This window comes from Saccostrea echinata, unplaced genomic scaffold, assembly GCF_033153115.1.
Source record: "Saccostrea echinata isolate AGI-Se365-2 ecotype Australia unplaced genomic scaffold, CSIRO_AGI_Sech_v1 ptg000054l, whole genome shotgun sequence".
Classification (NCBI taxonomy): Eukaryota; Metazoa; Mollusca; class Bivalvia; order Ostreida; family Ostreidae; genus Saccostrea; species Saccostrea echinata.
The window spans coordinates 50,640,820-50,655,797 of NW_026889803.1; the positions used below are offsets into that span (position 1 = coordinate 50,640,820).

General features: G+C 35.9%; 1 protein-coding gene across 1 annotated transcript in view; it reads left to right on the top strand.

The window, feature by feature from the left end:
- LOC133205300 (citron rho-interacting kinase-like) overlaps positions 1 to 14,978 on the top strand; it is a 42,056-nt gene that overhangs the window by 12,812 nt on the left and 14,266 nt on the right. Inside the window, exons 12-39 of the mRNA XM_061341080.1 lie at positions 97 to 222; positions 381 to 488; positions 789 to 863; positions 959 to 1,042; positions 1,310 to 1,435; positions 1,611 to 1,691; positions 2,603 to 2,719; positions 3,475 to 3,605; positions 3,778 to 4,393; positions 4,494 to 4,700; positions 4,841 to 5,089; positions 5,228 to 5,344; positions 5,525 to 5,634; positions 5,727 to 5,810; positions 5,904 to 6,039; positions 6,202 to 6,306; positions 6,879 to 7,019; positions 7,237 to 7,347; positions 8,110 to 8,269; positions 8,481 to 8,759; positions 8,921 to 9,098; positions 9,311 to 9,547; positions 10,606 to 10,714; positions 10,828 to 10,908; positions 11,125 to 11,269; positions 11,455 to 11,687; positions 11,845 to 11,953; positions 12,129 to 12,260. Of these exons, the coding sequence (XP_061197064.1) occupies positions 97 to 222; positions 381 to 488; positions 789 to 863; positions 959 to 1,042; positions 1,310 to 1,435; positions 1,611 to 1,691; positions 2,603 to 2,719; positions 3,475 to 3,605; positions 3,778 to 4,393; positions 4,494 to 4,700; positions 4,841 to 5,089; positions 5,228 to 5,344; positions 5,525 to 5,634; positions 5,727 to 5,810; positions 5,904 to 6,039; positions 6,202 to 6,306; positions 6,879 to 7,019; positions 7,237 to 7,347; positions 8,110 to 8,269; positions 8,481 to 8,759; positions 8,921 to 9,098; positions 9,311 to 9,547; positions 10,606 to 10,714; positions 10,828 to 10,908; positions 11,125 to 11,269; positions 11,455 to 11,687; positions 11,845 to 11,953; positions 12,129 to 12,260 (4,387 nt within the window). The remainder of the gene's footprint in view (positions 1 to 96; positions 223 to 380; positions 489 to 788; positions 864 to 958; positions 1,043 to 1,309; positions 1,436 to 1,610; positions 1,692 to 2,602; positions 2,720 to 3,474; positions 3,606 to 3,777; positions 4,394 to 4,493; positions 4,701 to 4,840; positions 5,090 to 5,227; positions 5,345 to 5,524; positions 5,635 to 5,726; positions 5,811 to 5,903; positions 6,040 to 6,201; positions 6,307 to 6,878; positions 7,020 to 7,236; positions 7,348 to 8,109; positions 8,270 to 8,480; positions 8,760 to 8,920; positions 9,099 to 9,310; positions 9,548 to 10,605; positions 10,715 to 10,827; positions 10,909 to 11,124; positions 11,270 to 11,454; positions 11,688 to 11,844; positions 11,954 to 12,128; positions 12,261 to 14,978) is intronic.

Genomic DNA, 14,978 nt, shown 5'->3' on the forward strand with positions numbered 1-14,978 from the left:
TTCTGATTAACCTAAACACTCCCAAACAAAGAGCAAAATCAAGTCTGTCTCAGTATCTTACTTTTGTTATGGAAGAAACCATTATTTATGCTTTAGGCCAGACGTAAATCACGTGGGGATCAGAAGAGGGACCTGGCCTTGTTGGAGTCTCAGTCAAATGCCTGGAGGGAGCAGATCACAGAGAAAACTTCAGAAATTCAAGAAAAAGATAAGAGGATACAGGTGGGTTTGTCATTGCCAAATTAGTCTATTAAATACTTAATAAAGTACACTAATTAGTTCATCCACATGTTCATGTATGTCAGAATGTGGTGCATCATTTACAGGTACATGTAATTGACCTCATTCTGTGATACATGTACATTACACTGTATTTTCAGGAATTGGAGGATATGATGGAGGCTTATGAGCAGCAGGAAAAAGATTTCATGGAACGGGAACAGGTTTTACTGAACAAACTTCAATCAGTCCCATCAAAGGAGAAAGTGGTAGGCACATGTACCAATACAGTTAAACACGCTTATAGCAAACATGATTATAGTGAATTGACGTTTATAGCGAAGTGATTTTCATTCCCTCTGACTTTTAAATATATTGTAAACTTAACGGATATAAGGAATTAAGCCTATAACAAAGAAAAATTGTCCTTCCCTGGGACTTCGTTATAAGCGTTTTTTACTGTAAATGTTACTGTCATTTAAATACCTTCCATTTGTTTTCATTCATATTTAACACTCGGTAAATAGATTAAGACCATCAGTGCAATAATTTCTGCATTGTTTCATTAGGATATTAAAGTCATGCTTACTACAAGTAAATCACCTGGTAAGAAGGAGATTGAGAGCAAAATAAAGAAAATACAGGTATGGAAAAAAAAATTCTGTTTTATTTCCATAGACTTTCCTCTGTATTTAGCTGAGCTACTGCCAAGTGCATTGTTAACATATATGTGTTGTAGGAACTTGAGGATTTACTGGAGAAGTATGAGGCAGACTCTAATGCTTGGCAAGAGGAAGAGGACCAGTACAAAGAAATCATTGAGGTAAGTGTCAGCTTTACTGGATTACTCAGGATCTACTCATAAAATATGCACTAACTACAAGAGGTAAAATCTCAATACTGTATCTACAGGAAATAGTGATTCCAAATTTTAAAGAGTTTGTTTTTAGACTTCAAAGAACATGTGAGTTTGAAAAGAAATTGAACACTTTTTCAGAAAATATCAACATTCAGTAATTGCGTTACAATATTATGGTATATATGGATATAATTGGATTCTGATGGTTTATGTACATGTATGTTGTTACAGAATTTGAGTGGAGAGGTTGCAGCCCTGAAACACCAATCCCGACTCTCTATTCAGGCCAAAGAAAATCTACTGGAGCAGATCAAACTTCACCAAGAGGAAATTGGAAAACAGAAACAAAAAATCAAGGTCAAGCAAAAGGGCAGTCATTATGATAGGAAGAAATTTAATGGAGATGTTAAATTTTGATAATGTTTGATAATGTCCATGTACTTCATCTCATGAAGATTTAGGATCATGAATTAAATCATTTAATATGTACACTTTTAAATTGAAATTCTTTCTTCTATATTTTAACCTGCAGGATTTACAAATCCATGTTAATTCTTACCTGGAGGGACAGAAAAAGGACTCCAAGGAAAGCTCTTTGGAAAAACATGCCAAAGTAATGTACTGTTAAATACTATTGGATTGAGCACTTTTTTCCAACCATGTATCTGTATAAATATATATACTTGTATGTACAATGTATATGTATGTACATTAATCCTGCAAAATTATAATGAATGCCTAGACATTTCCCCCCTTATTTCTTTACACTGCAGTATTTCTAGCATCTTTGGTCGGATGTAATTTTTTTTATTTCCACATACTAACTAGGGACTGCTTTTACCAATTTGCAATTTACAAATTTTAAAGTAAAGGAGTCAGAAATTGAAGTAGATATATTGAGTGATAATATCCTGTAGAAGTAGAAATTGAGGTGGAGAGATATTAAGAGATGATATCCAGTAGAAGTAGAGATTGAGTTGTAGAGATATTGAGAGATGATATTCCATAGGAGTAGAGATTGAGGCAGAGATATTGAGAGATGATATTCCATAGTAGAGTTTAAGGTAGAGATATTGAGAGATATTTCATAGGAGTAGAGATTGAGGTAGAGATATTGAGAGATGATATCCTGTAGGAGTAGAGATTGAGTTGGAGAGATATAGAGAGATGATATCTCATAGGAGTAGAGATTGAGGCAGAGATATTGAGGGATGATATTCCATAGGAGTAGAGATTGAGGTGGAAATGTTCCTATAGTGATATACATGTGCTTAGTATTTCTGGTGTTAAGAGAAGCTTCTTGTAATATCTAAAATGTATGTGTATTTTTCTAGGAATTAGAGATTGAAGAAGAGATGCTAAGAAAAGACTTACTTAATTGATATCAAATGTTTTAAATTAATTTATACATGTATTTGTATTTTTACAGGAGTTAGAGATTGAAGTAGAGATGCTAAGAAAGGACTTCCTTAATTGATATTAAATGTTTTAAATTAATTTATACATGTATTTGTATTTTTACAGGAGTTAGAGATTGAAGTAGAGATGCTTAGAGATGACAAGAGGAAGATGATGAAGGACAAACTTTCTGTTCAGACTGAGCTTGATGATTATAAATGTAAACAAATGGACAACAAAAGAGTAAGTCTTGTATTGTTTATGTTTACATTTAGTGTATTTTACAGTTCAGTTCTGTGAATTTGAATTTCATTAAATATTAGCTGCAATTTTTCAGATCATAATAATTGCAATGATTTTTTTTTATAATGTATGTAACCCTCTCCCCTTCCCACCTTAACCCTTCCACTTGCTGTTGGCAATTACTGTAAAGGTACTTTTTTTCCACGGGGTCATAATTCTGCAGCATCACAGTTTTTGTTCAATACACTGGTAGAAAACTACATAGATTTCTTAGATTGTCATTACATGTCCTTAAGTATGCTGTCACAAATTTCTGTTGAAGAATTGTGACCCCGTACATAGCATAAATTAATCCCACACGGAATAAAGTACCTCTATGGTACTAACTCCGTGTTGTCTGCCTTCTTTTGACTTCTACTTTTGCATAGATATGTAACTCAAATTTTAGTTTCTTTTGAATTAATGTCCTCTGTTGTGTGCATGAAGGTGACTTAATTTTTTAAAAGAATTTACATGTATTTTTCTGATACTAGTTTTCTTTGCTTTGCTTTTTACCTTGTAGAATTACATTATGTTCCAATCTTATTCCTTGAATCTCTGTCTGAATGTTGTACCTACTTTCCTTAAAGTGATCTTACATTACTCATTTACTGATTTTCTTGCATCACAGCTAGCCTTTCTTTCACTGCTTGTAGTTCACTATAGTGCATGGGTGTGTGCTTTCATCCCTTCTTTCTCAATATGTTTGATAATAGGTGAATGATCAAATTATACAGAAAATCAACCGATTGACTGCCAAGCTGGAGAGGGTTGAACGGCAGCTGTCGGCCAGCAGGGATCGGGAAATTCAAGTCAGGCTTAAGTCCAGGGAGGCTCAAAAAATCAGGTTAGGGATCAGAAAATTTCATCCCTGAAGAGAGGGATTTAGGTTCTTAGGAAGTCTCTGATGTTGAATGGCATGAATGCTATGAAAAATCTTTTTCAGATAAACATATATGTGCAATATACAGCTTATCTAAAGAAGAATTAAAAGGAGAATTTTTGTACTTGAATTTTAGGGAAAAGTTGCAGGAGGAGAATTTGAAAGCTGAGAAAAAAGAAAATGAAGAACTTAAGAGCAAGCTTACTGCTGTGAATGTTGAAATGGAAAAGCTTAGACTTACTCCATCAAGAGACAATGAGATAAAAGACCTCAGAAACACCTTGGAAAACAACAACCAAAAACTACTACAACTTCAGCAGAAGGTTGATAAACTGACCAGTGAAAAGTTTGACTCCTTGAAGGAAATCCGTGAATTGAAGGAGGAGAAAGAAAGACTGGAAGAGGCTCTGACTTCCACTAAGAAAGAGTTGGAGAAGGTTGAAAAGGACCTCACTGAAATCACAGGGCTCAAGGAAGAGAACTTGACACTGAAGGATGAAAAAGACCAGCTCAAGTCCAGATTGACAGATCTAGAGAGTGAGAAGCAGGAATCTGAGAAGAAACTGAGGAGGGAATGTGAGGCGCTAAATGTGAAGCTTCAAGGTGTAGAACAGGAGTTAGAAGAACAGAAAATACTGTCTGCCAAACGCTGGAACAAGATCGAGGACGCTGAGGATTTACGACAAGAAAACAAACTCCTACAGAGCAAGGTGGAGATGCAGAAAAAGAGGACAGAGGAACTAGAAATAAAGGTACAATATTGTTTATTCCCAATAAATGATTGTGGTTTGAGTTCCTCACCTGAACTTTTGTACATGTATTTGTCATTTATATTGTTAAATGTGTTTACAGATTAAAGACTTAGAAAGTCAAGTGGCCGATGGTAAGAGAAAGCTGGAAAAGTTGAATGTTGTCAATCAGGAGCTTGACACATTAAAATTAGCCAGGAGGTCATCAGAGGTTAAAATTCAGGAACTGCAGCGGGAACTAGCAGAGAACCAGCAAAAGGCCTCCCATAACAAAAAGGATGTACAGCATCTAGAGGAAAAACTCAATAAGGTAAGGGAAAATACCAAGAAAGTACACATACACCTGATACAGAGAAGTAATGGTTGTATAGGTATCGATAGAGCTACAATAGACATAGTGTTGTATAACAATGAATATAGACCTTTATATGATACATGTATATTATCAAGGAAAAAGAGCAGACAAATGACAACATATCAGAGCTGAAGAAGGAGCTTCAAGAGTCCAATCTGGCTTTGAGTGAAGCACGCTCCTTGGTGTCAGCCATGCAAAGACAGGAACAAAGTATGAGAGACAAGTTCAACCAGGAGATACGAGATCTTAAGATGAAGCTGCACAAAGCCCAAGGCTCCCTTCATTTGGAACATGACATGAACACAGTTCTGATGGAGAGACAAAACCTTGAACTAAAGCAAAAGGTATATAACAATAAAATCCTTTAGAAATGTGAATTTCAGCATTTTCAGTTGATAAGTACATGTGAATTAGGTTTTATGGTAACAGTTTTTTTGAGAGGAATTTAGAAAGCAAATCTTATTTTTCTGATTGTGTAATAGGAAATGGAGGAAAGGATAGGGAATCTGTTGAAGGAGAAGGGAACGGCAGTATTAGAAAAACAAAACATTGAGGAGAAACTTATGCACAGCCAGCAGCAATGTGAACTGGAGAAAAAGGTCAGTTACTTGTAGTGGACAGTTTTTTAATCTTCAAATATTTTAACCTTGTGACATTTGAGAAAGTACATGTATCTTAGAATCAAGACTACGAAATGTTGATACATGTGGCTCATTCATTGTAGTGCTGTATTAATACATCGTACATGTACCTGTCAATGATTACCTTTAAATTCACAGAAAGCAGACGTTCTGAAGGGAGTGGTAACTGACCTTGAGGATCAAATCAAAGATTACGAGACGCTGATAGAGGAGTACGAGAAACAACAGGCAGACTGGGATGACATAAAGTAAGGGGTCAATAACTGTCTTATGTGGCAGATATTCACAGTACATGTGTTGCTTAGTAGAATGTTGAATATGTAATCCCTTTTTTCAACAGGAAAAAGTTTGAGTCTGCTGTGGATGAGAGGGAGATGGAGATAGAAGGAACAAGTCAGAAGCTACAGGAACTTCAACAGGCCAAGTAAAGATTTTAATAATATAAATAAATGGAATTGGATGAACCATATTTCTAGTCATTAAAAAGGATGCATAACAAACTACATTTTTGTTACAGACAAATTGCCAATGAGAAGCTGAATCAAATGAAGAAGGATTCACAATCTGAGAAAGCTTCCCTGAAATCTGAAATAGAGGCTCTGAAGGTGAAGGAATGGGAATCCCAGAAAGAAGTGGACAGGTGGAGGTTACAGGTAACATTTAACGTGGTCACTGCAATTGATGTCAGTGAATGGTGATTTTATTAAGGTGGCAGTAAATGATAAACTTAGATTTTTTAAAAAGGGTGCAGTAAATGGTAAACTTGATTTGGTATATATGACATTGAATGTTCATTTTATTCATTTATATTGAAGGTGACAGAATTGGAGAGCAGGATATCAAAATTCCAGGTCATGCTGGAGTCCCAGACCAAAAATATGGATGCTGACAGTGAGGAAAAGTACAGACTTAAAGAGGAGGTAAGTATAGTCATCTTACAAAGGTACAGACTAAAAGAGGAGGCAAGTCTAGTCATCTTACAAAAGGATAGTCTAAAAGTGGTTAAGTCTAGTCAGTTTACAAAAATACAGACTTTGAGGGAAGATTAGTCTAATGAGTTTACAAAAGTGCAAACTAAAAAAGGAGTTAAGTCCAGTCATTTATTAATGTACTGACTATAGAGGAGATAAGACTAGTCAGTTTACAGAAGTGCAGACTAAAAGAGGATTTTAGTCATCTTACTAATGTACAGACTAACTAGTCAGTTTACAGAAGTACAGACTACAAGAGGGGTACATGTATATCTAGTCAACTCAGAAAAATATCTTCCACAATATTCGAAATGTATCATGTTACCAATGTACCTGTACCAAATACAACTATACTAAAGCTCTGACCACAAAACTCAGAATATTTTATTAGAAATGAACATGTACAGAATAAAAACTATACAATCAGAAGACAATCATATCCAAGCAGTTTAAACTTGCATGTACTGGTACACTTTGTTGTTAATAATTTTAAAACACCAAAAATTTTTGTCATAAATCAGATATCTACCAAGATAACAGAAATTCAGGATTTGAGGTCTAAGAATCTGAAGCTGAAGCAAAGTCTTGGGGAGGCTATGGATAAGTTTGAGATGATCTTTGGAGAAAAGGTGGATCTGGAAAACTTTGCTGAGGCTCTACAAGTAAGAATTTCTACAATGTTTTGTATAATGAACATAAAATTATAACCTTTGTACTTGCATATAAACAGTAAGCGGGCTGGTGGAGGGTTTTGCTTTGCTTTAAATATTGTAAAGTCATATCATCAATACGGTGGAATTGTACCTGGATATCCCTCTTTGGTGGTGGAGGTTCTGGGTTGTTAGGTTTGTTTTGCTGACTCAACGTGTCATTTTGAAGGGTTTACATTTCCTGGAGAAGTACAAATTTGAGAGCACTATTGGTCAACAGATGAAGTTGATAGATTATCTCCAGGCTCTGTATGAGGAGAACAACAGCAAGAAAAAGAAGGTAGACGTCTTCATCGCACACTGCAATGTGATGCTGCTGTTGTTGATTTTAGCTGCTGCCTTGTTTCAACTTTCACTTGTGTTTAATTTTTTTTTTCTTTTTTGCATGTACTGTATAACCTACAAGTATTTCTTCCTGCATGAAAATGTAATCTTGTTTCTCTTTTATTTTAGCATGCCGTTTTTAGTTACTTATAGACATTCCTTATACAATGTAACCATAAAATAAATACCAGACATACACTAAGTGCATTAACAGCATGGTTGAACATGCTTAATATTAGGATTTTAGAACTTTTATAGCCTATTGTCTGATTCAAACACTTCAGAGTTATGGGTGTGGTACTTGAATAAAATTCTCTCTCTCTCTGTTTTGTTCTGTAAGCTTTAATTGGAAAATGAACCACTCTTGTTTTTCTTTTAGATTTATAATACTGTAAATCAAATAATATTTGCGACAACTTTTTCCACAATTTTGTCTGATGTCCACCTGCAAGTTTTAATTTTATGATGTGGAAGATATGCTGTATATATGTGCACAACTGAATAATTGACTCAAGATGAGAAAATTTGCAAATAGAATAACGTTGCGAAACTCTAAGATATTTCTCGCACATGAAAATTAATTTGTTTATGGTATCTCTACTTAAATCTTTATATTTGGTTTAAAAGACAATTTCAATTTGTAAAATAGATCTAATTCTGATCTTCAATACATATATTGAATTAATTTTTATGGCGTTAATCTTGTTACTTTTTACAGTCAGCAAAGAAAGGCAGAAAATCATTTAACTTTGGAAAGGTACATTTCCCAGCCATGGAAGATCTACAGAACTCTCTAGAACTGGAACGTAAGAGGAACGTCAAACTGACGGAGCAGATGGACAAACTAAGACAGGAAAACTACAGCCAAGCTCAAGAATGTAAAGGAATATTTTCTTTCAGTTTATCCACAAAATTTAACCTATTTAAATATTAGAGGAAATCATGTTTTGAAAATTCCACAATGTATACATGTGTAAGGATTTTCTGTCTTTATGTTGTGTTGCAATTTAAAGAGTAAAGGTATTCAAAATTTTGAAGTTATAATCAAATGAAATTCCATGCATGTAAAGATTTCATTTATTTTTGTAGTGTTGCATTTAAAAGGCCCTCTGAAAGAGAGGGTTGATGGGGCCCTTACTCCTCATGATAAAGCAGCTGTGGCTTGTAGAACTCCTTTGAAGAGTGTTCCAAGTGCAATCCTGACCCCCAGGGCCCAGCGTTACAACATAGAGACCCAGGAGATCCCTCCCCTTAGGATGCATCACAATATTCCACATCGGTTTGTAACAGGACTAAACACCCGAGCCACGAAGTGTGGAGTTTGCCTGGGAAGTGTTCCATTTGTCAAGAAGGCCTCCAAATGTCAGAGTATGGACGTATTTCATATATTTACTGGTCTTGTTGTTGAACTGAGTATATTTGTCATTTCTCTCAAGGAGAATTGTTGACTTTGAATTGATTCATATTTTTTCAATAAATTTCGTTTCCTTGGTAGTACTGTATTAAGTTGATACTCCTTATTTCCCCAGCCTGCCTGATGACTTGTCACACTAAATGTACCTCATCTGCGCCATCAACTTGTGGACTTCCTACAGATTACATCCACTATTTTACCTCCATCATGAACAATATTGAACGAAACAGCAAAAACTTCACCCTGAAAGATACCAACCAAATCAAAATAAAAGGATGGCTTAAAGTACCAAGGTATTTTTCAGATTCTTCATGTTTTTTTAATAAGACTGACAACAAACTGTAATGTAAATTTTATTCCAAGAGACTCATGTACTTCAAATACCAGTATTAAATTTAGAAAATGCTGACCAATGAAATATTAAAATATGTGTACTTTGGTGTACTTTATGTTTGATGTACAAGTACAGTGTATATGTAAATTCAAATATATTTTGAATGACTAGAACTGGCAAGCCTGGGTGGGAGAAGAGGTGGTGTAGTCTGGAGAACAACATCCTGTTGATGTACCGGGAGGAGTCGGACGCTAACCCTATTGACACGTTTGATCTTAATCCTGCTGAGACTGACGTGACTGTCCATAGTGCCATCAGCTCTGCTGAGCTCCCAAACACAGCCAGTACAGATCTACCATATGTCCTGAAAGTAGAACACGAACCTCTAACCACATGCTGGCCACGAAGGTTGGATTTTAACTGAATTACATTTGTAAAATGATCACAAATCTCGCTTGAAAGTATACACTACAACCGAAAAAGTCATGTCTTCAGTGATGACACTATTGAATCTCTCTGAATTACATTTGGGAAATGCAACAGAGAATCTGACAGGTGCATTTTTATTGGTCCACCCATATACTCAAGTGCATTTGCTGAAAACTTGTTGACTATTGGTGAACAAGTAAGTCGATGCACACCTTGTTAAATGATTCTGAGTGTTGGTAAACTGTACAATGGTCTGGCAAATCTGCTGGGCATATTTCTGCAATGGAAAAATATGGCTTTTTTTCCCAATCTTCATCAGTACTCCATCTATAGTATTAAGAATTCTTAAATTTATACTTAGTATAGATAATAAGAATTCGCTGTAAAAATTGTGCTGAAAAACACAAGGATCTCGATTTCCTGGTCACATGTTTACAGTGTATTTCCATGTCAGTAAAATGGGTATGCAGTAACAGTTTTATGGTGTTTTTCACATTTGTGGCTAAAATCTTTTGAATTATTCTAATGTTTCGCATTTTCATGCATTGTATAACACTATGAATAATATTTTCTTCAATAACAAATGCCATGGCATGCTTTTCAATAATACCTGAGTTTTCAATTTTCTCGGGTATGCCAACCCAGTATAATACTTGTAAATACACTTGGGACTATGTTGTTTTTTTAAATAGTTTACCGTATGTGTACTTTACAACCTTCTACCATGGCTTTGCCACTAGATAGGGTAGACATTTTCTTAGGTACGCTTTCCATTTAATAATTACTCATGGATACCACACAAGAGTGGGCAGGTCCCAATTGAAATACATGTTTTATAGAATGTAACCTGTGATTAAAATTCTTCATGTCAAATGCAACAGTGTCATCACTCAGCGCATTGCTACATCAGTCATAGTGTTTACTTTCAAGCGAGATTTGCGATAAAAATTCTTAATATCTGGATAGATGATTTGTCATGTTAATCAAATATGTGTACATGTCTTGTTTCTGTACTTCTTGATTTTTCTACTTAACAGGGAGTTGTATCTTATGGCAGTCACTTTCCCAGATAAACAGAAGTGGGTTGCCTCCCTTGAAGCAGCGGTCAGAAGCCTCCAGCGTGTTGATGCTACATTCAAACGAACGGTGAGCTTTCTTAGATCTTTAATGTATTAACTATTTAGTAGTGTATTTAATTTCTTAGATACCAATCTTTTACTATATACATGTATCTAAAGAACTTGTTTTTCTTTTGATAGAAATTACAGGAATTCCGTGTTTTAGAGTTGAAGGGAGACCGAAGGCTGGAACTAAACTGCACTCTTGTTGTCTCCAATCATGTGCGTAATCACAGAATTATCTAGCATTAAATATTCTTTGAATGCTGAATCATTACACATAATAGAAATCTTATTTATGTATGTTGTATATGATCAGTTATTCATATAATAATCTGAAGGGTCTATCAAGAGATTAATGTAGTGAAAATGTAGAGCTAAAACAAAATCTTTCATTACAGTTTTTTTTTTATTGTGAATTGATGTGTTTAATTACAGATGTTGTTACTGGGAGCAGATGAAGGTCTGTTTGCTGTCAACATTCACAAAGGCCAGCATACCCTGGTGACAAAACTTTGTGGTCTTAAGAGCATACATCACATGGTGTACGCCTCAGGATTAGGCTGGGTCATCTGTATTACAGGTTAGAATAGCGAAAACAGCATCTGAACACTGTAATAGTTAACTTTGAAAATTATTCCAATGTCCATGCATTTAATTTTTAAAATACATGTAAAGTTTTGTTGAAATAAAAATGTTTTCATATACAATATTCCAGAATTTCATTAAATATTTACAGTGAGATACATGTTTATTATTTTATATCAGGCCAGGACCGCCATGTGGTGTACATTCACCGTGAGGCCATCAAGGCACGCCTGAATCAGGCCACCAGTGATGAGACCGAACACGTTCCTAACGACAAGATTCCGTCCCTGGTAGGCTGTACAGTGCTGGAGGTCAAGCGTGTGTACGAAAGTCTCTATCTAGTGGCAGGATTTGATGACAGAATCACTGTGATGAAATACAACACTGAGCTCAAAGAATTCTGTATCAGAAAGGTCAGTCTATTGTATAAATGAGTAGAGTGTGAGTACATGTTCATAACTGTATGTTAATAATGCATTGTAGGTAATATCCTTCAGTGGATTTACATGTACTTGTACATGTAATATTAATTTGCTAGTATAGTATATAATGTCATGTCTTTTGTTGCAGGAGTTGAAGACACAGGAACCCTGTAGCTGTGTTTGTCTTGCTGATGACTTTGCCATTGTAGGAACAGAGAAGTTCTACAAGTTTAGCCTAGATCATCCCTCCCTCACAGGTTATTTCACTAGACTGGCATGCTTGTTTTGTAATAAAAAAAATTAATGTAAAAATGTATTGAATATATTAAGTAGAAAGAATGCTTAGTTTCAAAGATATTATCATGGATTTTATTGTGTGTCCTCTGTATACATTTACAATATAAAGAGATCTTAATAAACTATATTCTCCAGAGTTTGTTGACAAGAGAGATAACTCTTTGGCCTTTGCTGCCTTTGGAGCAGCCATTCACAACAGTTTTCCCTTAGCTGTTGTGGATGTCACACCAGAGGGACTCCCCACGGAATTCCTACTCTGTTTTCACGGTAATGTTTTATGCTGGCGTTTTTTTTTTATCAGCTTGTCTTTGAAACTTGTCTTTAGGTCACCTGAGTCACTCAGGTGACCTATTGCTATCCGTTCTCGTCCGTCGGTGTGCGTCGTGTGTTAACATTTGAACATTTTTAGCTTCTTCTCTGAAACCGCTTAACCAATTTCAACCAAATTTGGCATATAGCATCTATAGGTGAAGGGGAACAAAAATTGTGAATTTCATGGTCCCTGCCCCCCTGGGGCCTGAGGGGTGGGGCTAAAACCACCAAAAAAAATGCAATCTTTAAAAATCTTCTTCTTTACTCCAGGACATCAAGCAGTCAAACTGTTGGCATCATTGTAACAAGCATTGAGCCCTCTACCAAAATTGTGAAATTCATGGCCCCAGGGTCAGGGGTTCTGGCCCCAGGGTGGGGCTTTATAGATCATATAGTGAAAGTGCATTATTTCTTTGAAAATCTTCTTCTTTGCTCCTGGGTATTAAATAAAGTAACTAAGTACATAGTTATGAAGTGCAAGAATGCCTCTTCCAAAATTGTGAAATTCATGGCCCCAGGGTCAGGGGTTCTGGTGTTAGGGTGGGGCTCTATTGATTATATAGTGAAAATGCATTAATTCTTTGAGAATCTTCTTCTGTGCTCCTGGGTATTAAATAAAGTAACTAAGTACATAGTTATGATGAGCAAGAATGCCTCTTCCGAAGTTGTGAAATTCATGGCCCCAGGGTCAGGGGTTCTGGCCCCACGGTGGGGCTATATAGATCATATAGTGAAAGTGCATTATTTCTTTGAAAATCTTCTTCTCTGCTCCTGGGTATTAAATAAAGTAACTAAGTACATAGTTATGATGAGCAAGAGTGCCTCTTCCTTAAATTGTGAAATTCATGGCCCCAGGGTCAGGGGTTCTGGTGTTAGGGTGGGGCTCTATTGATTATATTGTGAAAATGCATTAATTCTTTGAAAATCTTCTTCTCTGCTCCTGGGTATTAAATAAAGTAACTAAGTACATAGTTATGATGAGCAAGAATGCCTCTTCCAAAATTGTGAAATTCATGGCCCCAGGATCAGGGGTTCTGGCCCCAGGGTGGGGCTATATACATCATATAGTGAAAGTGCATTATTTCTTTGAAAATCTTCTCTGCTCCTGGGTTTTAAATAAAGTAACTAAGTACATAGTTATGAAGAGCAAGAGTGCCTCTTCCAAAAATTTGAAATTCATGACCCCAGGGTCAGGGGTTCTGGTGTAAGGGCAGGGCTCTATTGATTATATAATGAAAATGCATTAATTCTTTGAAAATCTTCTTCTCTGCTCCTGGGTATTAAATAAATAACTAAGTACATAGTTATGATGAGCAAGAATGCCTCTTCCAAAATTGTGATATTCATGGCCCCAGGGTCAGGGGTTTTGGTGTTAGGGCGGGGCTCTATTGACTATATAGTGAAAATGCATTAATTTTCTGAAAATCTTCTCCTCTGCTCCTGGGCATTAAGGTGATAGACTAAGTACATAGTTATGATGAGGAGGTGGGCCTCTTCCAGAATTGTGAAAGCCATCGCCCCTGGGTCAGGGATTCTGATGTTAGGGCGGGGATTATATAGTGAAAATGCATTAATTCTTTGAAAATCTTCTTCTCTGCTCCTGGGTATTATTTAAATAAACAAAGTGCATGGTTATGATGCATAAGGATGCCTTTTCAAAAATTGTGAATTTCATGGCCCCAGGGTCAGGGGTTCTGGTGTTAGGGCGGGGTTCTATTGATTATATAGTGAAAATGCATTAATTCTTTGAAAATCTTCTTCTCTGCTCCTGGGTATTATTTAAATAAACAAAGTGCATGGTTATGATGCATAAGGATGCCTTTTCAAAAATTGTGAATTTCATGGCCCCATGGTCAGGGGTTCTGGTGTTAGGGCGGGGCTCTATTGATTATATAGTGAAAATACATTGATTCTTCGAAAATCTTCTTCTCTGCTACTGGAGATTATTTAAACAAACTAAGTGCATGATTATGATAGGCAAGGATGCCTCTTCCAAAATTTTTAAATATATGGCCTCAGTTTTTGGGGTTCTTGAGGAAGGGGGGGGGGGGCTCTATTGATTATATAGTGAAAAAGCATTAATACTATTAATTAATCAGTAATTAATCCTGTCTGCTCCTTAGCGTTGAGCTGATAAATAAATTGCTTAGCTATGATGAAAATGGGAGCTTCGAACAGAATTTTTAAATCTTGTGGTCCTAGGGTCAGGGGTTCTGGCATAATGTGGGGGGGGGGGGGGGGGGCTTTTGATAATATAGTGGAAAAGTGTTAATACTTCGAAGTCCATAGTTATGATGATGAGGGTAACTCTTCCAAATTTGTAAATTTCTTGACCATTGGTCTTGGGTTCTGGTGTTAGGATAAGGCTTTGTTGAATCTGTAGTGAAAATGCATTGTACCTGTGAAATTCTTCTCTGCTTCTGGGCATATCGGAAGAAAACAGAGTAAAAGTTTAAATGATATAAGTAAGCGTATTTCTACCAGATTTTTGAACATCTGGACCATTTGTCTAAGCATTCTAGTCCTGGGCAGGGCTCTATTAATTTGTATTCTACTGAGAGAAGTTATTCCCCTTTTCTGTTCACCTTTGATAATTAATCACTGTAAATAATGTATTTGAAAGGTTAATAGAATAAGATAGTTATGCAAGAATGTTTATCATATAATTCAAAA